Raw genomic sequence first — 26,274 nt, 5'->3', positions numbered from 1 at the left:
GTTCCAGCAATAGCTGGGAAGTTAACCTTGTGAAGGACTGGCATCCCATCCAGTTGGGAGTGTTACAATCTCAGTCACTTATATGTTATAGAAACTAGGTCAAGCTCTGGCCTTATGAGCCTTAGGGCTCATAACCAATCTATGTAAGTTTGTTTACATGAATCACCCAACTGATGGAGCCTGATTGACTTGCTAAAACTGGTCGTCTAATCTTATCAACTAAGGCCATACCATCTTAAAATAGAAAAGTCATGACTGAAAATCATTGTTTTTGGACCGGTTTGCAAGAAAGATTATGTGAATTCGTCTGTTGAAACAAATTTTGTGGTGTCCAGGGAAAGTCATTATGCCAATATAATTAACACATACACTGGTTCAATCCCACTCCTTTATCCTTAGTCAATTGGTTAAATATCCAACTAAATGATTGTTTAACTTAGTTAAACAGTCAGTTGTTTGTTTTGTTTGCTTTTTGTCAAAGCTCTTTTGTTACTATTTGTAACTTTCCTTTTAGTTTGTTATGGATATTTAACCAGCTGACAAATAATAGAGGAGTGGAATTGAACCAGTGTATGTGTGTTAATACTGGAGTAATGACTCTCTGCCTAGACACAACAAAATTTACAAATGAATGCCCCCTTCTATCGTAGCTAGAATACGTTTAATCATTAGTCTACTCAATCAGGACTGACTTAGAAGCTAAAGAAGAGCAATATGAACAATACACCTTTAAGTGAAAACTTCAGTTCTAATTTAAATTTGTTTAAATACTTACAACCTTTAAATTACAATGTGGTTGGTGGTTGTCTCCATTTTTTAGTCTCATGCTTTTGTTGTCTCATTGGCACCAATAATATTTTAAAAATGAGTAAAAAACTTAGTGTTCAATTATGCATAAAATCTTCACCCTTTTGTTACCATATTTCAGTTGAAATACACTGCTTTTGTTTCAATTAATTTTGAAAATAATGAAGAACTTAGTAAAATAATTGCCATTATTAAGCTGATGTTTGGAAAGAAGGGGACTGGGCCAAAGAAACCAAACCAAAGTAGACACTGGAGATTGGTGCAGTCATCTGGTTCACTGACCTCTGTCAAACCATCCAAAATGGACATTAATGATTAATGCAGGAAGTTTATATCAATGAACCAGGGCTGGTTGGTGTCAAAAGGGTTAAAAAATGAAAAGGAAATATAGATATGTCAAACTCATTGACATTTTTCACAATATTATTAAACAGTAGGAGTGGCTGTGTGGTAAGTAGCTTGCTTACCAACCACATGGCTCTGAGTTCAGTCCCACTGCATGGCACCTTGGCCAAGTGTCTTCTGCTATAGCCTCGGGCCAACCAAAGCCTTGTGAGTGGATTTAGTAGACGGAAACTGAAAGAAGCCAGTCGTATATATGTATGTATATATATATATATATATATATATATATATATATATATGTATGTGTGTATGTTTGTATGTCTGTGTTTGTCCCCCCAAGGATCGCTTGACAACCGATGCTGGTGTGTTTACGTCCCCGTAACTTAGTGGTTCGGCAAAAGGGACCGATAGAATAAGTACTAGGCTTACAAAGATTAAGTCCTGGGGTCGATTTGCCCGACTTAAGATGGTGCTCCAGCATGGCCAGTCAAATCATGTTTAAGACAGAGTAAGTGAATAGGAAAGAGCCCAATATTATGAACTGTATACTCCAAAGCACACTAATGATTGTCAGAGGTGTTCCAGCAGAATCTATCACATCTTCAAACGACTGCTTGGATACGTCATCCATGGTGTACCATATTTCTAAGATTTCAGAGTGTAATTTGAGGGAGATTTGGCTATTTCCAATATGCTAGCAAAAAAAATCTTGACCTCTCCTACTAGCATTAGAGTGAGTCGCATAAACAGCTTATTGGCAAGATTTTGTCTTAGCATGCAGCTGGCAGTGGGTACATGCTACTGACAAAGCCCAACAAGGTTGATATTCACATCAAGCATTCTTACCATCAGTGCAGGAAATGTTTAAAACAAGTGTTTGAGGAACCTGTTTGTAATTTTAGCTAAGTAGATGCCAACTGAATTAGAATCTTAATCTAATGCTGATTAACTCTTGAAGTGGACAACCAGGTAAATATTTTCCAGCTTTGTATATACAGCTTCTAGTTTTTGTGATATTAGGTCACAAGTAGCATTTAATCTATTTGGTATACTGCATCATTAGACACTGATATATTTGTGTCTTTAAACACAGTATGTCCACAACAGATGTTAACTTTGGACAAATATTGCAGTTAATCTGCCTATTTGTGATCATCATCATCATCATCATCATTGTCGTCGTCGTTTAACGCCCGCTTTCCATGCTAGCATGGGTTGGACGATTTGACTGAGGACTGGTGAAACCAGATGGCTACATCAGGCTCCAGTCTTATCTGGCAGAGTTTCTACAGCTGGATGCCCTTCCTAACGCCAACCACTCCGAGAGTGTAGTGGGTGCTTTTACGTGTCACCATCACGAAGGCCAGTCAGGCAGTACTGGCAACGGCCACGCTCAAAATGGTGTATTTTAAGTGCCACCTGCACAGGAGCCAGTATTTACATTTAGTATGATACACAGAGAGCTGTGTATTTTAATCTAATACTGCTTCTGTTGCATATAACTAACACACACACACACACACATATATATATATGTGCAGATAACCTGCAGATGTATAAGGATTAAACACACATTGGCACACATTAAGTGTATCTAATACACAAGAGAAACAGATGGTAGTGTGAACAAGTTATTTGTCAGCCTTGATCAAGCAGAGTTATCAAAAATATTTCAGTCATGAACACCCTGATGCAATGTGCTACATATTTTCAAAAATGGAAAGGTATATGATTTAAGAGATCTGGCTACTATTTCAAGTAGGTCAACAGACCACATAGGCATTACCTCAGCCTAGGTGGATGGCGTACCAAGTATGAAGACAACCCAGCTGAGAGGTGGCCAGTTTGTATCATGACACTGGAACAGCAATGTGATGAAACATATGACAGGAAATTTGAAAAGACCTAAAACTTTTCTTTTCAGAATGGAAAAATAGATGGTGCTAAAAAATATAAAAATAAAACAAAATAGAAAAGTCATGTGACTGAAAATCATTTTTTAATGAACGAAATGGTTGTCTTTCATGTAAGATCCACAGTTATTTTTACCCAATTACTATCAACAGGGATTTACGAAAGCTGGTTACAGAGCCATGGGTAGGCTGGCTTTCCGGAAGTTGAACTACCCGTTGTTTTGTTTTCTATATCTTTAATAAAAAATATAGAATGAACCAATTCTGCAGCAGGTGAAAAAAAAAAAAAAAGTTATATATGTTTGTATGTGTGCATATGTATATGTATTATGTATGTCTATATATATATATATATATATATATATACACACACACATATATATATATATATATATCTTATGATGCAGCACAGAGATATTGTGAGTCTAGCCAATATATATTTTTAAATTGGAAAAAAAAAAAAAAAAAAAAAAAAAGGGGCTATTTTTATGGGGAAAAAATGCAAAAACTTCATAAAGTTTTGAATAGCTATAAACTGCACAACCTAATAAAGCTCAGTTTTTTTTTTCTTTTCAATTTGAACATCTCTACCAGAAAAGTTACTCAGTAGAAATAGGGGTTAGTTAAGGAAGATTAGCTAACCCTTGACCCGGAAAAATTGACCAAGTGTTAAACAAAATTGGTCTTAGCTGATGATGACAATGACATCAAGGACAGCAGTTGATGCTATTTCTTTTGCCAAGATTTTTTAATTCAACTTTGAAAATTATATTTTGAAATTTTTTGACTAGTTTCACTCCAAATGATTGGTTTGGGGGACTCATTTCAAGAACAGTTTTACAAAGGGCAAATCTACTCATATGTTTGGGGAAATAGCACCTCAGAACAATAAGGCCAATATATATGCTTGAGAAGTGAAGGCAGGCATTTCAGTTATAAAGATACTAATCAAACAATTCATATGCATAAGTGAAATAGTTGAAACTCTTTCTATGCTAACAAATAATTATTATTATTTAATAATACAGATGAAAATAATTGTTTTATCAATTTGGAAGTTATATTAAAGCCCTTATAGTTTTTTTTTTTTTGTTGAAATTTTGTTCAATAGTCTATTCAAAGATACCAAATATATATTTAAAGAAAACATATATTTAAATCATTAATTAAATTTTAAGTTACCTTAGATAATTAATGAACAAAGGGTTCAATGAAAAGAAATAAGATAATGGCTTATTATTAGTCAATTTTCATACATTATACTTTATCTATCACAGATAATGGCAAGCAGTAGGAAAGTTTTCAAAATCTTTTCTGATTTCTAAGAAAATCCTAAAAATTATTCCCAAATATGTTGTTTGTATGTTTTGTGAATGGAACTTTCAATCAACTAGGGGCAAAATCTATTTATAAAGATTTCATAAACTTAAATCTGTTTTGGTTTTTCTATCCACATAATAAATAATTTCAGATTGATAACATTTTCCATGTTTTTAGAGTTTAAAATATCCCAAAATATTACTAAAAAAAGCTAAAGTAAATTAAAAAAAAAAATAAAGATTAAAAATCTGTTTTCTCAATCATATTTGAATATAGAAATAATAATTCCTTACATAGCACATGGCCATGACTTTAATTCAAGAGAGGATGGAATAGTCTGGGATATTGAATCCAGCATTTGACAAGTTCTTTATTATATCAACCCCAGAAGGATGAAAAGTGAAGTCGACTTCACTAAGATTTGAACTCACAACATAAAGGGATTGCAAACTAAATACAGTAGGCATTTTGTCCAATGCTCTACTGATATGCCAATCTGTTACCCTAGTAATAATAATAATAAATCCTTAATGAAACAACCAATAAATCAAAGATATTAAAACTGAACATAATTCAGCAGTAAAAATACAGGATAAAAATATTGTAACACCTGCTTATTATTGTAAGTAATGGAATACACTGGAACCTTTTGTAGTCACAGTGGCATTGACAACTACAAGTTATGTATATGATATAAAGATCAGTGAAAGTTTATATCACATTACTACAAAACCATTCACTGATTTAGTGAGGGGAAGGGATAAGTAAATAAGCCCTAATGCACATTATCTCATTATCTTTGAAAAGTTCTTTTTCTGGTTGGAAGATAGGAAATACAAAAATTTCAATTTTTTTTTAAAGCATTTCTTTTTTTTTTTCTTTATTATTATTAATTTTTTTTTTAAACTTTTTCCTTTCAATTATGTGTGTAAGTAAAGATTGAAATATTGCAGTCATTGCAATAGAAGCAATCCACAAATTTCAAGCAGGCCAAACTCTTCGGCATCAAGAATGTTTCTAAGGTGTTATCATCCATAGTAAATCTAGCCAAAGAATAAGAATACTTGATAAGTTATTTTCTTGTGCTGTCCTTTTTTTTAATTTTTTTTTAATTTTTTTATTTTTGGCAATGTTTCTATTCTTTAGAATTCTGAATGCCACATTTAGTAGTTCCATCTATTGTTACCAATTACTCATTAAAAAGGAGATAAAATATTAGTTTATAATGTGAAAGGAGCAGAAAGAAAATAGTTATATTGTCACAATATAAGTTATTGCATTGGAAATATACAGTTGTCTGATATAATTGATAAGTGAGGAGGCCAAAGCATACTACGGACAGTCAGCTTTAGAAAGGAGAGACTAGATTGTAGTTCAGTTAAAGTCTCAAACAACTAAAAAGATTAAGATCTGTTCAGTCTCTGTCTGCTTCAATAATTAAGTTTGGATGTAGAGCTTGGATTTTCTCTAGATTCTTCACTCGTTTGCACCCGTACAAATGTAGAGTTGTCAATCTGGAAATTTAAAGAGAAATATCACAACTGGTCAAAATAGTTTTCAACTGGAATGTTCTGGAAAGATTTAAATAAAAGAGAAAACCAAACTACCCATTTTAATTATCTCACATCATTCTAAAAACAGACTGAAATTGTTTAAAACAATTGTTTGTGGAACCGGTTTGTAATTTTAGCTAAGTAGATACTAACCGAATTAGAATCTTAATCTAATGCTGATTAACTCTTGAAATGAACAACCAGGTAAATATTTTCCAGCAATGTATATATATATATATATATATATATATATATATAGCTTCTAGTTTTTGTGATGTTAGGTCAAAAGTAGCTTTTAATTTATTTGGTATATTGCATCATTAGAGCAGAGAAAAATATCAAGGTACTAAAATCTATGAAATAAACAAATCATATAAATAACTTGGATTTTTATGGCATAATCATTAAACAATTTCCCAGCTCATCTAAGAACCACAATTATCTAAGATCAAACCTCAGTCTATCACCATAGCTTCTTAAGCATGCCATTGTCTTTATCATTTGATACCATCTCACAAAAGTTCTACACAATAATGCAGTCACATCTTGTTTTACTTGTTTCAGTATATAACCTGTGGCCATACTGAGGTAACTCCTTGAAGAATTTTAGTTGAGTGAATCAAACCCTGTGCTTCCGTTCTTTTTTTTTTTTTTTTTTTTTTTTAAGCCTGGTACTTATTCTATTGGTCTCTTTTGTCAAACCATTAAATTACTGGGATGTAAAGACACCAACACTGGTTGTCAAGCAGCGGTGGGGGACAATCACAGTCACAAAGATGTACACAACACACACACACCTTATATATACGACAGGCTTCTATCACTTCTTATCTACCAAATCCACCCACAAAGCTTTGGTTGGTCTGAGGTTATAGTAGTAGACATTTGCCCAAGGTGCCATACAGTGGGACTGGACCCAGAACCATGTGGCTGGGAAGCAAATTTCTTGCCACACAGCCACTTCTAAATAGTTGTCTTCAATACCCAGTCACTCCTTCAATTTAATGACAATTAATATTATTCATATGTAGGGCTTACAGCTCTACAATCGTCAGGTAAATGCAAATTCAGTTGCTCAAGACTGGAAATCTAATCACTCAAAACATACAGAAATCATGAAAGACATACAGAGAAATTTTAGAAGGCGAAAAATTAATTACAATACTAACCTTTTACAACTATTAGTGAGTTTTGTTAGACTGGTCTCAGTAATTCCAGTAATAAAATTAAGTTTTAAAGTTTCAAGATCATTTGATCCCTGTTCAGCTAGTCTGCATATACTATTTTAAAAAGATAAAGAACGAAAATACAAAAAGAAAATAAATAAAAATGAAATATTAAAAATACTGACACAAAATTAATGCAATAATCCCATATTAAAGAATATAATAGATCATATTAATTCTTAAAATTTTATTTATTTCACAAAGTATTTTCATAATTCGGCCATTGCCAGTACCGCCTGACTGGCCTTCGTGCCGGTGGCACGTAAAAGCACCCACTACACTCTTGGAGTGGTTGGTGTTAGGAAGAGTATCCAGCTGTAGAAACTCTGCCAAATCAGATTGGCTCCTGGTGTAGCCACCTGGTCCACCAGTCCTCAGTCAAATCGTCCAACCCATGCTAGCATGGAAAGCAGACGTTAAACGATGATGATGATGATTTTCAAACACCTGTTCTTTTACATAATTTCAGTTTTTTGAGAAAATGATGCTTATAATACACCACTCGATAAACTCTTATTTTTTTATAATCACTATGTGAAACAGTTTGAAGAAAGTAAATTGAACATTTTGATACATAAAATCTATATATGTACAACAGGCTTCCAGAGTTTCTGTCAGCCAAATTCACTCATAAAGCATTGGTTGGCCCAGAGCTATAGAAGACACTTGCCCAAGGTGCTGCACTTTGGGACCGAACCTGAAACCACAAGGCTGTAAAGTGATTTTCTTAACCACACAGTCATACCTGTATCTATAAAATTTTAAACACTTTTACGTTGCTTTTTCAAACTTGTGGTTTATGAAGTATATCATTAGTTTCATTCAAAGTGCTGTTTGCATTAATGGCTTACAAAGATCCAAATAATGAAATCAATCATACTTTTGTAATTTTTATGAGAAACAGATATTATTCAGATATGATTAATTAAGCCTAAGGAAGCATTCACTTTATATTACAAAAATCTTTCAATGATGGTTAAAATTATTACCTTTTGTATGTGCAGCCTGTAGAACTGATATCTAAATAAACAAGCTGGCGACAGTTAGTAGCTAATCGATTCACACTCTCATCTGTGATTAGCTTGCAGCCACAAACATCAATACTCCTAGAAGGGGGAAAATGACAAGAGCAACAATTTAAATGAGCAACATAAGACTATGTTTGGAGATAGAAACAATCACTTGGAACATGATAATTCAAGAATCTTTCAAAACAATTGTTCTATCTGAAGAGTTATCAGACCTTGATGTTTCATCTAACTTAAGGATTCCATTTAAGTAGTGGAAATATTTTAAAAAAGTTTAGTAATTATAAAGAATAAATTCAAATAAAAATGATCTGAAAATAATAACATCATCTAAATATTTACATTTGACGGATATTTGTCCTCATCTTGTTTGTTAACATGTTTCAGCTGATATACCCTCTGGCCTTCATCAGGCATCTTGGGGAAATTTCAAACCTGGGTTCTCATTCCTAAAGTATTTGTCAAACTCAGAATTTTGGGGTTAGTAGCCCGCGCTCTTAAACACTATGCCATATGCTCGTGGTGAAGGCTGGAGAGTATATCAGCCAAAACATTGTGTTAACAACAAACAAGATGAGGACAAATATCCGTCAATTGTAAATAATGTACATAATCCCTCATCTCTTAAATATAGAACTGTATTATCTAAATATTTGCTTTGGGAAATTTCCTAAACTATTGTCTGATTAAATGTAATTTGTCATTTTTTTACATTGACAGAAGACATGCATTGTAGAGTAGGGAAAAAGTCTACTGAATAAAGTCAAGTTTATGACTGCAACTAATTTCATCTATCTTATATGGATGAATGCAGAATACAGAGGAATGAAACTACAAGATATTTTAGCTCATATATATAACGACGATGATATTGATTTAATTATTTTGATACATTAATTATGTTAGAAAGCTGATGGTCTTTAATGAAACAGAAAGTCATTAGTGAAAAGTAAACTTTGGAAATTGGTGGTGAAGTTAAATATTTATATTTTAGTCCACTAATTAATTTTGTTATCTAACTCCTCTTTTCATATCATTTTAAAAACGTATCTATTTAAATTAAACAAGGATAAACTTATTTTCAGTTGACTGACTCAGTTATCCGAATCAGAGGCTGTTAGTTGTATGTGAATGTGTGTGGATTAGCCAGGTTGATAGTTTTTGACAACCAAACGAGAATCCTATTTCAAAATACGAAGTTCATAGAATGATAAAGATCAATATTCTTTTCTATACTATGCATAAGTCCCGAAATTTTTGGGGAAGAAGCCAGTCAATTAGATCGACCCCAGTACACAACTGATACTTAATTTATTGACCCCGAAAGGATGCAATGCAAATTCGACCTTGGTGGAATTTGAACTCAGAACGTAAAGACAGACAAAATACCGCTAAGCATTTTGCCTGGCATGCTAATGTTTCTGCCAGTTCGCCAGTTTAAAGTAGGACCTCAAAGTGGTACCATTTCAATAAAGCAGTACCAGTAGTTGTTAGTGGAACTGCAGCGTGGTACAGATCACAATTGTAAGTTCTAGCAGCACTATTAAATTGACAAGTGTCCTATTAGCTGGCAGTGTTGAATTCAACTCCCCCAACACATCAAATCCTGTCAAATTATTCAACCCATGCCAGAATGGAAGCTGGTTATTAAATAATGAAGATGTACTTATGAACATAAAGTCAATTATTTGACAGTGTATGGAGCCCTTAGATTCAAACAGCCCTTGTATTCTTATTTTATTGACTCAAAGGATGACAGACAAAGCGAGCATATCAAGATTTGAACTTGGGGCATGTATCTCAATTCTGCAAAGCATTTTGCTCAACATACTAACATCTCTATGAATCCATCACCCAACTTAATATGTATTGTTTGTCTAACCACTATGTTCACTCAATCAGTTAATGCTTTACAAATGGAACATCAGACAACTTCCAAAGTTTGAAAAAAATTTTTGTAATTGTGTATAAATTTATGTCAAAATGACTTACCGGATACCTGGAAGAGTGGAAGCTATCTTTTGCATAGCATTGTTACTAATATTTGGACAATTGGCCAATGCTAAAGTGTGTAACCGGGAACAGTTAGCAACAATCTTTTCAATACAACTATCTTTGATCTGAAACAAAAAGAAATAAACAAATAAAATTAAATAATTCCTCATCATTAAATTTTTATGATGGAATATTATTCCTACTGATGAGTAAAAAATAATGTAAAGATAGATGAAAATAATTTTGATATGTATTTATATTTGTTGTTTAACTCCAGGTCATCTTCAAGCCTTTGATCAAAGATATTCTAGCTGTAATTACCCTTTTTTTTACTAATTATATTTAAAAGTTAACTTTCTTTTATTATTACCATTGTATGATTTGAAGCAGATTTGGTTATTACCTTTAATAGGTCAAGTGATCATGTAGGGGTTAGCTTATATTACTACTAGTAATTACAGATGTCTTTAGTATTTCTTTTACCTGAACTGTATTGAGCCACACAGACATGAGAATCTACACAGTCACCTAACCTGCAAGAAATAGTAACCAAATTTCCTCCAAGCCAAACCCTATCATCTTATAAAGGAAACATCAGATAATTTGAGCCCTTACCGCCACCATAAATATGCCTTAAAAAATGAGATAGTCATCACTGGAATGTCCCTTAATCAAGTTCTGTTTAATTAAGACTAACTTAAGGCTAAACGAATAACTTATAGACGTTTCTGAATCCCAGATACTTTATTTCTTTAGAGAAAACTGAAATTACAATCATGTCAAGTTGATTGCCAATAAAAAGTGTAGGATAAAGTTTTATTTCTAAGGCTTTCCAATAAAGTTATAACCTAGCAAAACAAATTTAAATTTCTATGCGAGTGCAATAATCTAAAGTCACATAAAAAAAAAGAAAAAGTTATTACCTGCTTACAACCCCTGAGATCCAAGTTTTGAACGCAGCATAAACTACTTGATACTTCAGCAATGCAGGAATCTGTCAGCTAAGCAATACAAATCAATAATATCAATTAGAACCATTATATCTAATAATGCCAATGTATTCCATATTCTGTACAAATAGATCATGAAGTACCTTGAAACAGCAAAGAAAACAACATACCATGATCATCCCCATATACAACAAATCTTTTTTGTGTTTCTTCAAGAAACATACATTCTTGAAAGACAGTTGTAAATGAGTGTTCTCATTAAAAACACTTTAATTAAAAAAAAAATAGAAAAGTAATTCTGATAGGCAACTAAAATAAAAAAGAAAAATGAAAAGGTTTGCCATTGTGCAAGTGTAGCACATTTCTCAATGTGAAATACTAGTTAATGTTCATAATATATACATTAAAATTAAGCATAAGCAACTGAATGTACAAAGGCTGCATGCAGCCCTTTAGGAATTTTTGTATGGCAAATGTAACATGATTATATTAATATTTCATCAAAATTATAAAAGAGACAATTTCATTTCTTTGTCTTTCTCAAAATATCTGTATAAATGTTTGGTGATGCTTATCAGTCCCTCATGGCTTGTAGTTAAGAAAAGCTTACTTCCCAACCACATGATACCCAGTTCAATCCCACTGTGTGATATCTTGGAAAAGTGTCTGCCATTATTGTCCCAGGATGACCAAAGACTTGAGAATGGATTTGGTACACAGAAACTGAACGAAGCCTGTCATATATGCTTATGTGTGTGTGTATTTCCTATCTTGACATCACATGATGGTTATTAAGGAAATATAAGTGGTTTTGTTCATTTCTTTCCAATATTCCATGAAAACTGTCTGGCCATGCGGAGATATTACTTCGCTTGGAAACCAGTGAGAGTTGGCATTTGGAAGAAAATCTGCTTCATAAAATTTTATTTAACTTATGCAAACATGGAAAAGTGAATGTTAAATTACTCTTTTAAAGGTTTGGTTCAATTTATGATGGGTAATATATCTCACAGAAAACTTAAGCCCGTATCAGTATATATTTAAGGTTGTAGTTTCTCTTGGCAAATCATGGGCAACAACTCTTACCAAAAGTTTCACTGTTTGGTTCTACCAGTGGGCTTTATTTATTTATTTTTTTCCTGTCTCATAATTTCCTTTCGATTTCTCTTCTGGTAAGAGTGTAGTTGAAACCATCATTGTATTGTTTACATATGGCTGCAAATAAGCAGTCTACTGTAAAACTGGTAAATTAATGTTTTTATATATATATATATATATATATATATATATATATATATATATATATATATATATATACACACACACACACACACACAAAAAATATACATAAATATATACGTATTTTTTTTTTTTATTCGGTTATCACCACAACTATCTAGTGAATGGTCTCATAAAACTGGGTAACATTTTGTGAAGATTTTTGGGGGTTTTAATAACTAGTATATTACTCTACGTTTGGTACTTGACTATTTTTTCCACCTTGCTTTGCATTTATGTGCAAACTTGTGTACACACACACACGCACACACACAGTTCAAACATTTCCTACAGAGTTGCTGAACTTGATCTGAGCGAACAAAAACTTGTAATTATAACCATTCTTCTCTAAACAGTTACCATTTTACAGCAAGTTTGAAATATGTTTGAAGCACATTGAATGTGATTTTTCATGCATCTCTTAAGACACAGAATAAAAGACGAACATTACCTTATAACATTGTCCTAGCTGTAAGGTGCGTAGATTAGTGCATACACTAGCAAGGTGCCGGATTCCTCGAGAAGTGATGTTAAAACAGCCAAACATTTCTAATTCTTGTAAGCTGAAATGTGAAAAAAAAAAAACCATAAAAAAAACTTGATACATTTCAACAATTGCATACTGTTTTTAAAACCAAATGACAATTTCAATAACTAGTAATCTGTGTATTTTAAACCTACATCAAAAACAACCCCAATTAGTCATATACTTAGAATATTTTTAAATAATTAGTTGATCATGGCAACATTAAATTTACAGATCCACATTTTAATTTAAAAGCACACACACACACACACAAAAAGACGTTTTCATTATATAGATTTTAATAAATAAAATAAACTTTTGAAAGCAATTTTTTTAAAATTCTCAACTTCTAAATTAATTGAGATAAACACAATATACAGAAAAAAAAAATTGAATTCAACATAAGCAATTTGAAAAAAGAATAACTCTTGCCCACCTTTCCGAATGTTTCGATACCAGTATTTTCAACCCATTGTCTGACATCAATCCACAACCATTTAAGCATAAACTTTCCAACCTGAAATCATAAATTTGACATCCAATTCCATTTGTATCAGACTGAAAAACGTCTTGTTCACTTGCTTCTTCTTGGCTGTTAATTCAAGGTCACTTTGCTATAATCACATTTATTTATTAATACAGACAGTTCTTGAAACTCATCTCAATCATATAACCTGTATTTACTTTCTTCATTCTAAAATGTCTTAAAAGTGCCTCCATTGTGAGAATGTTAATTTAATTGAAGGTATTTTCACTTGGCCCTAAGTGAGAATTCCCCAACCATCATACTACCTTCTCTTTAGGGGCAGAAAACAGACACCAAACAACCCAAATGCCACAAACTCTCCTCTCCTTAAGTGCAAAACTTCAGAACTGCTGCTGTCAACATTAGCATGGAAAATACAATATTTATGGCGATGACTACTTACCGAGACCTTTGGAAATGTGCTGTGCGTGAGAAGACCCGGCAAGCCAAGTAAGATCGTTGCCAGTACTGCCTGACTGGCTTCCGTAGGATTTTCGAGCGAGATCGTTGCCAGTGCCCCTGGACTGGCTTGTGCGGGTGGCACATAAAAGACACCATTTCGAGCGTGGCCGTTGCCAGTATCGCCTGACTGGCCTTCGTGCAGGTGACACGTAAAAGCACCCACTACACTCTCTGAGTGGTTGGCGTTAGGAAGGGCATCCAGCTGTAGAAACTCTGCCAAATTTAGATTGGAGCCTGGTGTTGCCATCCGGTTTCACCAGTCCTCAGTCAAGTCGTCCAACCCATGCTAGCATGGAAAGCGGACGTTAAACGATGATGATGATGATGATGATAAATGATAGTTTAATTTCATTTGAAGATTTTCAATCAGCCTTTCATATTCACTTAGGTTAAAGACTGTACAAAATTAAAACATTTGCATGAATTACTAAAACAGGTATTTTTACATTGGTAAGCGATGGGAGGTAGCCAGGAGAGATTGTTGAGCTGCAAGAGCAGAAGTGAGTAGATATGTGCTGTGTACAAGAGGAAATATGGAGAGTAATCTAAGCCAGGCTACCCATGGACAAAGAAAAGCTGAACAAATTCTCTGGAAGAGTAACAGCAATCAAATTGATAGAGAAATGGACAGATAAAGTAGTTGAAGAAATCAGAGTATGTGACAAAATAACAAAGGTTAGGCGAGTTATAGGCACCACTACAGGCTGAAGGAAAATTTGAATAACACTATTTGTAATTCAAAGGGTCAGTCTTGTCACATACATACAGTGCTATGTAACTGAGTTTGAGTTTGATCAATAAGTATCCAGACTGTTGCCATAGTAACGAAGCTAAAGCCAGCAGAGTGAAGCTGTTTGGAAAAATTCTGCTGTGCATGTGCACTAAGTTTTAACGTTCTAGCTCACTTCTACTGCTTACAGCAGTGCTTGGTAGGAAGGTGTGTAGCATGTGATTATATTGGCGATACCTGCTCAGAGGCCTACACAAAGTTGCAGAAAGTGTATGGAGAGGCATGTATGAGTCACACACGAGTGTATGAGTGTTTCAGATGTTTCCAAGATGGCTGAAAAGGGAGGAGGGAGGAAGAGAGGAGGGAGATGGAGGAAGAGAGGGGAGGGAGGGGAGGGAGAGAGAGAGGAGGGAGAGAGTGAGGAGGGGGAGCGAGAGTGAGGGGGAGAGAGAGCGAGAAGGAGCGAGAGCGAAGGGGAGAGAGAGAGAGCGAGAGAGAGGAGGGAGAGAAAGGAGGGACAGAGGAGGGAGAGAGAGAGAGAAGGAGAGAGAGGGAGAGAGAGAGGGAGAGAGAGAGAGGGAGAGAGAGAGAGAGAGGGAGAGAGAGAGGGAGAGAGAGAGAGGGAGAGAGAGAGAGGGAGAGAGAGATAGGGAGAGAGAGAGAGGGAGAGAGAGAGAGGGAGAGAGAGAGAGAGGGAGAGAGAGGCAGGAATTGATATTTACCTATCACAGGATTTTGCAATGGCAGACAACCCTGAGTCTGTCACTGAACACCAACTAGCATCAACATGAGTTAAATTGTGACACACTGTTGATGCCTGCAATATTTTATCACCAGTTAATTCACCTCGGCTACAGCGGCTAAAACACAGCTTCTGCAATTGTAAAAAAAAAAAAAAGAAAGAAAATCACCCAATTATCATCCCCTATTGGTATTTCATTTAAGCATGGTGACACAAATAACCTGACACCAGAATCCAATATACAAATGCTTCAGAACAAAATATCAGTCAAGTACAGAGCAGTAATAAGAAATTAGAATGACAAAGCAATAAACATTAAGTTTACAGCATAACATAATTATATATTCCTTTAAATAATCCATATATGACAAAAGACCAAGACTTTTGGCAATGTTGTGCTTAAGTAGAAGACCAATCAAACTAAGTGAAATCATAGTCATGGCAAAAACGGGTGTCACACAACTGGCACTCATGCCGGTGACACGTAAAAGCACCTGTTACAATCTGGGAGTGGTTGGCATTAGGAAGGGCATCAAAACATAGAAACCCTGCAAAATCAGACTAGAGTCTGGTGCAGACTCTCAGCTTACCAGCCCTGGTCAAACTGTCGAACCCTTGCCAGCATGGAAAGCAGACGCTAACTGATGATGATGATTTTTAGGAGTGGCTGTGTGGTAAGTTTGCTTACCAACCACATGGTTCCGGGTTCAGTCCCGCTGCGTGGCACATTGGGCAAATGTCTTCTACTACAGCTTTGGGCCGACCAAAGCCTTGTGAGTGGATTTGGTAGACGGCAACTGAAAGAAGCCTGTCGTATATATGTACATATATATATATATGTGTGTGTGTATATGTTTGTCCCCGCAACATTGCTTGACAACTGATGCTGGTGTGTTTAAGTCTCCGCAACTTAGCGGTTCGGCAAAAGAGACCGATAGAATAAGTACTAGGCTTACAAAGAATAAGCCCTGGGGTCGATTAGCTCGACTAAAGGCAGTGCTTCAGCATGGCCGCAGTCAAATGACTGAAACAAGTAAAAGAGTAAAGAGTATATATTTCACCTACAGTACCGCCTGACTGGCTCCCGTAGGATTTTCGAGTGAGATCGTTGCCAGTGCCCCTAGACTGGCTCTTGTGCGGGTGGCACATAAAAGACACCATTTCGAGCGTGGCCGTTTTCGTGCGGGTGACTCGTAAAAGCACCCACTACACTCTCTGAGTGGTTGGCGTTAGGAAGGGCATCCAGCTGTACAAACTCTGCCAAATTAGATTGGAGCCTGGTGTTGCCATCCGGTTTCACCAGTCCTCAGTCAAATCGTCCAACCCATGCTAGCATAGAAGGCGGACGTTAAACGATGATGATGATGATGATGATGATGAAACAGAAGTCATAAACATACCATTAGAGAATTAGCACATTCTTTAAATAGATAACTCAATCCAGCAGCAGTCACTTTATCGCCATGACACTGAATGAACTCTAATCTAGAAGGATGAAGTTGAGAAATCCTTAGTAACCAATCATCTTGCAGGCATTTTTTCTCTAAAGTGATATGGTGCCCTGAAAAAGAAAAAAAGTGTTGGTGTTGCTGAGAAAGTACTTTATTTTTGTACATTAAAAATACCAACATCATGAAACTAATCTCAAGTCTCAAACCTTAAAAAAATATTTTCTATAATTATAAAAGGAAAAAGCTATAACACGAAGGGAAGCTGAACTACAAATATATATTAGAACAAGTAGAAAGATAAGTTTTATTCAACGCATAGATACTGAACAGTATAGATATAAAGGATAAAATCCTTTTTTTCTTTTTAAAAGCAGAAAAATTTTGTCAGCAGCCAGCCATGAGGAGCGAACTAGCTTAAATGGTAAAGCATTCCAACAGGATATTGGAGGGATGTGAGTTTGATCCTCATGGCTGGCTGCCGACAAAATTTTTCTGCTTTTAAAAAGAAAATGTTATCCTTTATATCTATACTGTTCAGTATCTATGCATTGAATAAAATTTATCTTTCTACTTGTTCTACCATACGTTTCAGCGCTTCGAAAACAAACTTGTTTGTTTACATACAGCGTAACAAATATATATATATATATTCATATAATTCCTACGGAAATACAATGTTTATGGAGATAAATGATAGTTTATTTTTATTGAAAGTTTTTACATCAGACTTTCATATCCATTTATGTCAACTCTACAAATCAAAACATTTGTATTTTTACAGCAGTAAGCAATCACACAAACATGAAATGAAAATGGTACTATGGGTAGTTTAGGTTCTCAAATTTTAAAGAATATGTATTGTCTTTACAAAATGAAGACCACATTTTTAATAAAATAACACTGTTTTTTTTTTAGCAATTCAGTTTGAAAATAGTCAAGAATGTGGTGATGGTGGATTTAGTAAAATTATTAATTATTGCATAGTGGACAAAATGCTTAGTAGCATTTTGTTCGTCTTGGCATTCTGAGTTCAAATTCTACTGAGATTGACTTTGCCCTTTTTTCCTTTTGGGGTCAATAAAATAAGTATCAGTTGAGCACTAGAGACAATGTAATCAACTAGCACCCTCCTACTAAAATTTCAGGCCTTGAACCTATAGTTAAAAAGATTATTAACATGTCTGTAACAGACAGGTCTCAGATAAAACTGTAATTGGAGCCTTTAATTTAAATGAGAATGCTTTAAAATGAATAGTTTTGTATCATAGAACCACTAGCAATACCACATGGGTTACTATAGTAAGGTTTCCATGCAAGAAATTTTAATTCACTCAAGCTCTGTTATAGGCACAATTTCAGTGAATTAAAAGACTGTCACAGTGAGTGGGGAAACTGTAGTGAAGCAGATAGTAAGAAAATAAATAGGCTCAGGCATGGATGTGTGGTTAAAAACTTGCTTTGAAATTGCAAGGCTTCAAGTTCATTCCCATTGCACAGCACCTTGAATAAGTGTCTTCTACTACAGCCCTGGGTCAACCAATGCTTCATGAGTGAATTTGGGAAACAGAAACTATGTAGAAGCCTATCATGTATATATGTGTTTGTGTGTATCTCATTATGTCTGTATTTGTCCTCCACCATCACTTGACAACTGGTGCTGCTTTCTTTACATCCCAATAACTAAGAGATATGACAAAAGAGACTGATATAACAAATACTAGGGTCGATTTGCTTGACTAAAACCCTTCAATGATATGCCTCAGCATGGCTGCAGTCCAAGGATTTAAACAACTAAAAAATGAAAGGATTAAATGATCAACATGGCTTACATGAATTGGGATGATAGAATACATTTTTTTTGGTGAGGAAATGTAAATTTAGAGAAGCAAAGAAAGAATAAGAAATATCAACTTACATAGAGATTCATCTTGAATAATACGGTTAAATCGTTTTGATACCAGTGCACAATGGAATCTAGCATGATTGCTAAGATTGGAAAATATTTGCAACCAAATTTCATCTGGTAGATGTTGCCAAGGGGAGGTTGAATTCCTTGATTGTACTTTCTAAAATATAATGTTGAACATATAGTAAATTAATAAAGTTACAAGTGGAAATCCATATGGAATAATTAACAGCTTTTAGTTTCATCTCTTAATTATATAAATATGATTTAATTAATTATGCTTTAATATTTTGTAATCAAATAATATTAAACCTTTTTTTGCATCATCTTCACAACATGGGATCTAGTAAACAATTTCCCAAAGTGAAGTACAATAAAATAGAAATTATGTATAAACAAGTAATACGGTGAAAATTTAATGTCTTAAATTCATATAAAATTCAAAGACCTTTAAGTCTCGATGGAGGACTGAATAAAGATTCATAGAAAAAGAATCTTTATTCAGTGGTATAATGTAGTGAAAGAATGAAAATTTCAAGCAGCTCCTTTTCTTTTTTTGCAGCCAATGACAACCTCTATATTGTCAATGTACACGAAACAGCAGTCGAATTTTCCTCAAATTGCATGCTACTATCTTAAAGATTAGATGGTTATAACTTAAAATGCCTTTGATCATAGATTTGCCCACTCAGTGTTTACCTGGGTCTAGACAGCAACTATGTATCACACTTCTTATAATAGTTTTTATTGAAGAAATATGGTAAAAAATTTTTCTATACAATTTCAAGATTTTCCAACAGTTAATCATCTAATTGCAAATTCAGAGATGGAATCTGCTGTCAGGCTGAGGCTCTGAAGCAAAATACAAACTTGACTCATGACTGTATGATAAATATTCCAGTAACTTCATTGCACAATTATGGTGCCTCCTTGAAGATGTATGGAGAGAAAAAAAAAAAAAAAAAAAAAAAAAAAAAAATGAAGAATGAAACTTTTTATAAAAATGATTATTCAAAAAAGTTTGAAACTAACCTCAGATTCAGGAAAGCCATTAGCCTCAGAGTCTGCAATTAATGAAAATTTTCAAGAGATTAAATAGAGAATGTAAAACAAAAAAAAAAAAAATAATAATTGGAAAACTTCAACATTTAACCCTTTAGAATTTAAACAAGCCATATGTGGCCCAAATATTCTACCTCTTCTATGTTTAAACTGGCTAGATCTGGCCTCTCACACCTACCCTAAAATGTCATCCTAAAAATACAGGCCAGAAGTCACCTGACAGTAAATCAAAACTCCATAAATGTGTGGGACTCTGTCAGATGGACTGTACCAGTAATTCAAAAGGCCAGTGAAACACAAAGCTGAATGAGCATCAAGTTTGCTTTAAAAGTACAAGCGTCTGTGAAAATCAGCCACTCCACTATAATTCAATGGAAAGGTTGTTCTGTTGGTTGAACAACTAGAACACTGCCTTTTTTCTTATCTAGACAGAAAAGTAAGTTTAAGGTGATTTACGGCAGAGTAATTTCCATTACAGTAAATACAAAAGAAACAATAAGGATAGAGGGTGTCAATGGTTCAGAGCATAAAGATTTTTTGTGAGAGATAGTATTCAGGATTCACTTTTGTTTTTTTTATGCAATATAAGACAGCATAAGGGATGTACCTTGCATGTTTATGCTTTTTGAAAGGAACTTATACTAAACTGAGATCACAATAAAGGCCTTACTTATTAAATACTCTTTACTCTTACACTTTTACTGGTTTCAGTCCTTTGACTGTGGCCATGCTGGAGCACCACCTTTAGTCGAGCAAATCGACTCCAGGACTTATTCTTTGGATGCCTAGTACTTATTCTATCGGTCACTTTTGCCGAACTGCTAAGTTACGGGGACATAAACACACCAGCATCAGTTGTCAAGCGATGTTGGGGGGACAAACACAGACACACAAACACACACACATATATATGCGATGGGCTTCTTTCAGTTTCCATCTACCAAATCCACTCAAAAGGCTTTGGTCGGCCCGAGGCTATAATAGAAGACACTTGCCCAAGGTGCCACGCAGTGGGACTGAACCCGGAACCATGTGGTTGGTAAGCAAGCTACTTACCACACAGCCACTCCTACACTAATGTTAGACTAGAGTTTCTGATCTTAGTAACGGGCAAAGCATGAATTTGAAACAGAATTGCAACGAGGACAAAGTTCTGTTTATGTAAGTAGTTGAAGATGTAATTAAAAGATGTCTTTGCAAATATTCTCACTGTACAAAAGCTATGAAAAGTCTAAGATTCAAGAAGCATTAGAAACTGTGTGACATTAATTCTTCAAATTATCTAAAACATATTGGAATTTGGGCAAAGTAACAGCAAACAAAGGGTTTTAAAGACAAATGCATATTGCATTACTTCATGGTAGACATGTTTAGGCAAAGAACATTTAGTAAAGATTAGGTGAAGAATATGAGTTTCTCTAAATGAACATGGAACTTGATTGTTTACAGTTGGTGTTGGGACTGAAGTTTCATATACTGGCAAAAGAAAATGAAAATTTTTAAAGTCACTTTGATTTATTAATCCTAATGATTTTTAGGTAATGAAACTGACTTGAAGTTATGAGTTTTCAAACTACAAAATTTTTACCAACTTGTCTAGTATCTCTGATAAATTCTGACATTCTGAATAGATAAATCAGTAACCCAGATAAAATTTAAGGCATGCTTAAACTGATGAAACAAAATCTCCTGAAATGTTAAATCTAACCTTCAGTTTCAACAATATGCACAGAAAATTTATGCGAGGGGAAAAACTTATTCTATTACATCCTCTCATTTCAACAGGGGAAACAGGAATAATATGATTGCAATTTCCTAGGTAATGGCACTCCATCAGTTACAATGATAAAGATTCCAATTGATCCAATCAATGGAACAGCCTGCTTGTGAAATTAATGTGCAAATGGCTGAGCACTGCACAGGCATGCATACCCTTAACATAGATAGGAAGATTCAATGTGACACAGAATGTGACAGGGCTGACCCTTTGAAATACAAGTACTATCACTTTTGCCAGCTGAGTGAACGAAAGTGTCTTGTTGAAGGGCACAACACACCACCAAGAATCCCTAGGTAACACAAATCATTGAAAAAGAACTATTTGTTGCTGCAAGTACAACTGTCCATATACACATATACCTACAAACATATGAAGGTAGAGAGAGGAAATGGCTGAAGCTCCTTCCCAAATCATATAAAGCTGGTTTTCTGGTTTCTGTGGCATATGTATTACCCACTGAATGGGACACCAGTCTGTCACGGGACAACTCACTTTTGCCAGCTGAGGGACTGGAGTAGTGTGAAATGAAGTGTTTTGCTCATGAACATAATGCATTGCCCAGTCCAGGAATAGAAACCACAATCTTACGATCATGAGCCCAACACCCCTAACAACTAATCCACTTGTCTCTACTCAGACAGAGAAAATACTAAGTTATTGTTTGTATCACCACTCTAATCAGTTCACAAATAGAGGATCATAAAAATCAGGTTAATCTCTTTCCACAAAAAGAAATAAATAAAGCTTAAAAACCTTTGTTTGTCTATTCAAATATTCAATAGGAACACTACCTGATTTTGTGAAATCTGGCACACAAGATGAACTATTTTCAAATCCACTAATTGTTGAAGATTCTTGTAATATTTGCTCTGAGTAAGGAACATCTATTGACACATCACCTGACAGACATTTCTCAGCTTCCAAGGAAATATCTTGGTTTCCGCCCTTCATCAAAGATAAGACTCGAGTAGCTTTCCTGTAGATTATAAGCATTTACAGCAATATAGCAAATGTAAATATCTTGAAGCCAAAAATAGTAAAATATAAGATTGTTTTATATTTAGGATTAATTTCTATTACATACATAATGGAAAGAAAACTGTTAAAGAAATGTGATGTTTAGAAACAAAGTAAATTCATAATTTATAATAGAAATAATAAATATTTGATAAACTGGCTCAAGTTAAAAAAAAAAAAATCCTCAAAGTTTTAGCTATAACAGCAGACAAAAAGTGAGATTAAAACTAAAAGCTTATCTTTTATAATTTAGAACTCGTTATAATAATAAAATAATCATTTTTTTTTAATAAAGACATCATGCGAGTATACAAGAATTTTTTTTTTTATGGAAAAATTAAATAGAAATTTTTTTTTTACTTGGAATGAACTTTCTTCCGGTTCTTTGTCGTCCCATTCTGCTGTACAACTTTTCTCAGATCTTTACGAGTAAAGTTAGAAATATTACCACCAGGTACAAGTTTGTTTTCAGTTTCCTTGCACTTCTCACTGTTACTTGATTTATTTCTAGTCTTTTGTGAAGTTAAATTAGACACAAAATTCGGTTCCCTAAGGTAAGAAGTAGAACCACAACTTGATTTTTCCCAGTGACGATGGTATACAGGACTATTACTAGTAACTTTGTTATCTCCATTGCTATTAGCTGTAAATAAGCGGCTACCATCAATACTACTACTACCAGTAGCGTTAGGCTTTCTCCACACTTTCCTTGGTCCTTTAATTCCAGTGTATTTGCCTGAAGGTTTATCAGAATTCTCTTCTGATAGTTGGTGTTGCTGAGCTGTGACTAACTCTAAGTCTGCTTCTGAAAAGCTCCCACAATCAAGAATAGAATCATTCAAATTCAACTGTGATACCGAATTAATATTCTGGTCAGCAGGGTTCAACATTTCTTCATCCATTGCAAAAATTGGAGTTGCTAAATTATCTTGAGAAGAATCTTCCCATTCACAAGAGGATGATATTTTATGAGTTGATGGTGATTTGAGGGTAACCTCTGTATCAGAATAACATTCAGATTTACTGGCTCCAGAATGGAAAGCACGATGTTCCCCAGGAGAAAATGAGTGGCTTGTCTCTTTCTGAATTTGATACTGCCTTCTCCCAGTTGCTTTAGTGATTCTATAGTTGGAGGAAGACTGCAAATGGCTATTAGGGAAAGAACTAGCATGTGAGAGAGATTCATTAAATACATTATCATCATTATTAATATCACAAGGATAAGAGAATTCTTCATCTCTGAAGTTAGTATACATACTATCTGGAGGATAGACAGCTGGTTGAGCTCTTTCAGTTAAAGATTCTCCACAATAAGTGCAATATTGGGCATGCATGGCATTTTCAGAATGACACTCAGGACACACATACATGAATGTTTGCATCATTGTATTTTCAGGAGTTAAAAGAGAATTAAACTTATTCCTCTGTGGGGTACATTGTTGGTTAAAGTGACGGCTGTCTGAAGAAACATGTCCAATATGAAAGTTTTTAAAGCTGTTTTCAACTTTGCCAAAGTCGTAATTTGATTTATGTGGAGGAGAACCTCTATCAGGACAGAGGTTAGACTGCTCAACAGCTGACAAAGACCGTGATCGAAATATTGGTTTGCTGTTGGTGCAGCATTTGTTTCTTTCAATTGCATTACAAAATTCCTCACCAGTTTGGTTTCGCCTAAAAAAAAAAAAAAAAGATTGTTCATAAAAATAAATGAAAGAAAATAAGTGCAAAACTAAAGAAATTAGTAAAAACTAAAGAAGAAAATTTTTTTTTAAATTAAGGATTTTTTCATTTTTCTATAGCTTTTGAAGTAATAATAAAAATAAGGAAACAAATTTAGGGCAATCAAGTAAACCTCTAATAAAAAGACCTTCCAGATGTGAACATCCTACCTTGTTTTCACAAAATATATCTAAGAGTTTATTCATATAGTGTGTTCTTTTTGATTTAGCTGCTATTTCTACAGTGTAAAGACTTGAATTCTTGGTTATTTATTATAGCACTTATGAGATGGAATAAAGCTGAAATTTTTCAAGTGTACAACCAATTTTTGTGAATGGAATTTGGTAGACAGAAACTATACAGAAGCCTACCATATCCATATCTATCCCTGATCTCCAAAACAAAAACATCAGTTTTTTTCTTTTCCCAAAGCACGTTAGTTCTACTATGAATTTATCTCCCTTCACCATTCAGAATTGCTAAGTAACATTTTGTTTTGTTTATTATTATTATTTTTTTTTTTTTTTTTTGCCCACAAAGGAAATCTTAAGAGTATTTTTTTGTACAGTATTAAATATGACACCCCATCTTGACTTTGTTATCCAAATTCATGCCACTGACCTTTTCTGAATTGTCTTAGTCCTATCCACCCCCCACCCCCAACTAAATATGTTATTTCAAACATGGATTTCTTCTTAATTTCTAAATTCTTGAAATTATCTCCCTTTTTCATTCAGGTTATTGTTTATCAATGAAAAAAAATATTGAACAGCACTGTACACTACGTCTCTTATCATTGACATTGTTATCCCTATTTATAGCACTAACGTTTAAGCTACTTTCTTTTTAGATTTGTGTGTGTGTGAGCACGTACCCAAATATTTAGTCTAAAAACCAGGGTAGTTTATGTTAGCATTCCTTTATGTCCAGTAACTTAGCAGAAAGACAAATAGAAATGAATAAAATAAGTACCAAACTGATGTAAATACTGGGTTTGGTATGATTAACTAAATGAACTATTAAAGGTGGTGCCCCAGAATGGCCAGTAAAAACGGTTTATATTATATAATAGGTAAAGATTCATCCTTTTCAACTTTAGAATCTATTAGTACAGGTTTCAAATTTTGGTAGAAAACCAGCAAGTTCGGACAAGTCAATTACATTAACCCTGATGCTCAACTGGTACTTATTTTATTGGTCTCAAGAGGATGAAAGGCAAAGTCGACCATAGCGGAATTTGAACTCAGAATGTAAAGATAGACAAAATGCTGTTTTACATGCTGACCTCACTTGCGCCAGTGCCATACAAAAAGCACCCAGTGCTATGAAGTTAGGAAGGGCATCTGGCCATTGAAGCCATGTAATAGCAGACATTGCAGCTTGTCAGCTCCTGTCAAACCATTCAAATCATATCAGCATGGAAAACAGACCTATGATGAGAATGATATGTGCAGGTTTTTGTTTTGATATTGTGACAGTTATAAATGATCATCACCATCATATAGGTGTCCTTTCATGTCCAGCTATGAAGAAATAATATCTCATTTGGAAACAAGTGAGGGTTAGTGTCAGGAATGGCATCTAACCAAAAAAAATTTGCCTTCACAAATAGCATTCAACCCATGCAAACATGGAAAAGTGGCCATGAAGCTGATGATGATGACCAAAATTTGTATCTGTACTCATCATCATTTTAAAATTAAATACAGTCAAAAATTTTACATCCTATATGATGCATTATAGTACTGCCAGACATAGGAAAGGAGTGTATGACACTATAATCCTTTCTATTATAAGCACAAGGCCTGAAATTTGGGGGAGGGGGTAGTCGATTACATTGACCCCAGTGCGTAACTGGTACTTATTTAATCAACCCTGAAAGGATGAAAGGTAAAATCGACTTCGGTAGAATAATGACTGCTCAAAAGGCTCACATGT

The 26,274-nt window shown here is 34.3% G+C and overlaps 1 protein-coding gene across 3 annotated transcripts in view; it reads right to left on the bottom strand.

Annotated features, from left to right (window-relative positions):
• Positions 1 to 4,622: 4,622 nt before the first annotated feature.
• Positions 4,623 to 26,274, bottom strand: part of LOC106868477 (uncharacterized) — a 52,605-nt gene continuing 30,953 nt past the window's right edge. For all 3 annotated transcript variants that reach the window (XM_089352980.1, XM_089352979.1, XM_089352978.1), the window contains exons 3-15: positions 22,978 to 24,288; positions 22,392 to 22,576; positions 19,791 to 19,822; positions 18,768 to 18,918; positions 16,802 to 16,962; positions 15,382 to 15,533; positions 13,378 to 13,458; positions 12,867 to 12,978; positions 11,111 to 11,188; positions 10,185 to 10,312; positions 8,154 to 8,270; positions 7,108 to 7,218; positions 4,623 to 5,899 (exon numbers count right to left, since the gene is read on the bottom strand). In XM_089352980.1, the coding sequence (XP_089209106.1) occupies positions 5,800 to 5,899; positions 7,108 to 7,218; positions 8,154 to 8,270; positions 10,185 to 10,312; positions 11,111 to 11,188; positions 12,867 to 12,978; positions 13,378 to 13,458; positions 15,382 to 15,533; positions 16,802 to 16,962; positions 18,768 to 18,918; positions 19,791 to 19,822; positions 22,392 to 22,576; positions 22,978 to 24,288 (2,719 nt within the window). In that variant the 3' untranslated portion in view covers positions 4,623 to 5,799. The remainder of the gene's footprint in view (positions 5,900 to 7,107; positions 7,219 to 8,153; positions 8,271 to 10,184; positions 10,313 to 11,110; positions 11,189 to 12,866; positions 12,979 to 13,377; positions 13,459 to 15,381; positions 15,534 to 16,801; positions 16,963 to 18,767; positions 18,919 to 19,790; positions 19,823 to 22,391; positions 22,577 to 22,977; positions 24,289 to 26,274) is intronic.

This window comes from Octopus bimaculoides, chromosome 5, assembly GCF_046866305.1.
Source record: "Octopus bimaculoides isolate indiv1 chromosome 5, ASM4686630v1, whole genome shotgun sequence".
NCBI lineage: Eukaryota > Metazoa > Mollusca > Cephalopoda > Octopoda > Octopodidae > Octopus > Octopus bimaculoides.
The sequence above is the reverse complement of the archived record's forward strand: the minus strand, read 5'-3'. Positions and strand labels throughout refer to the sequence as shown.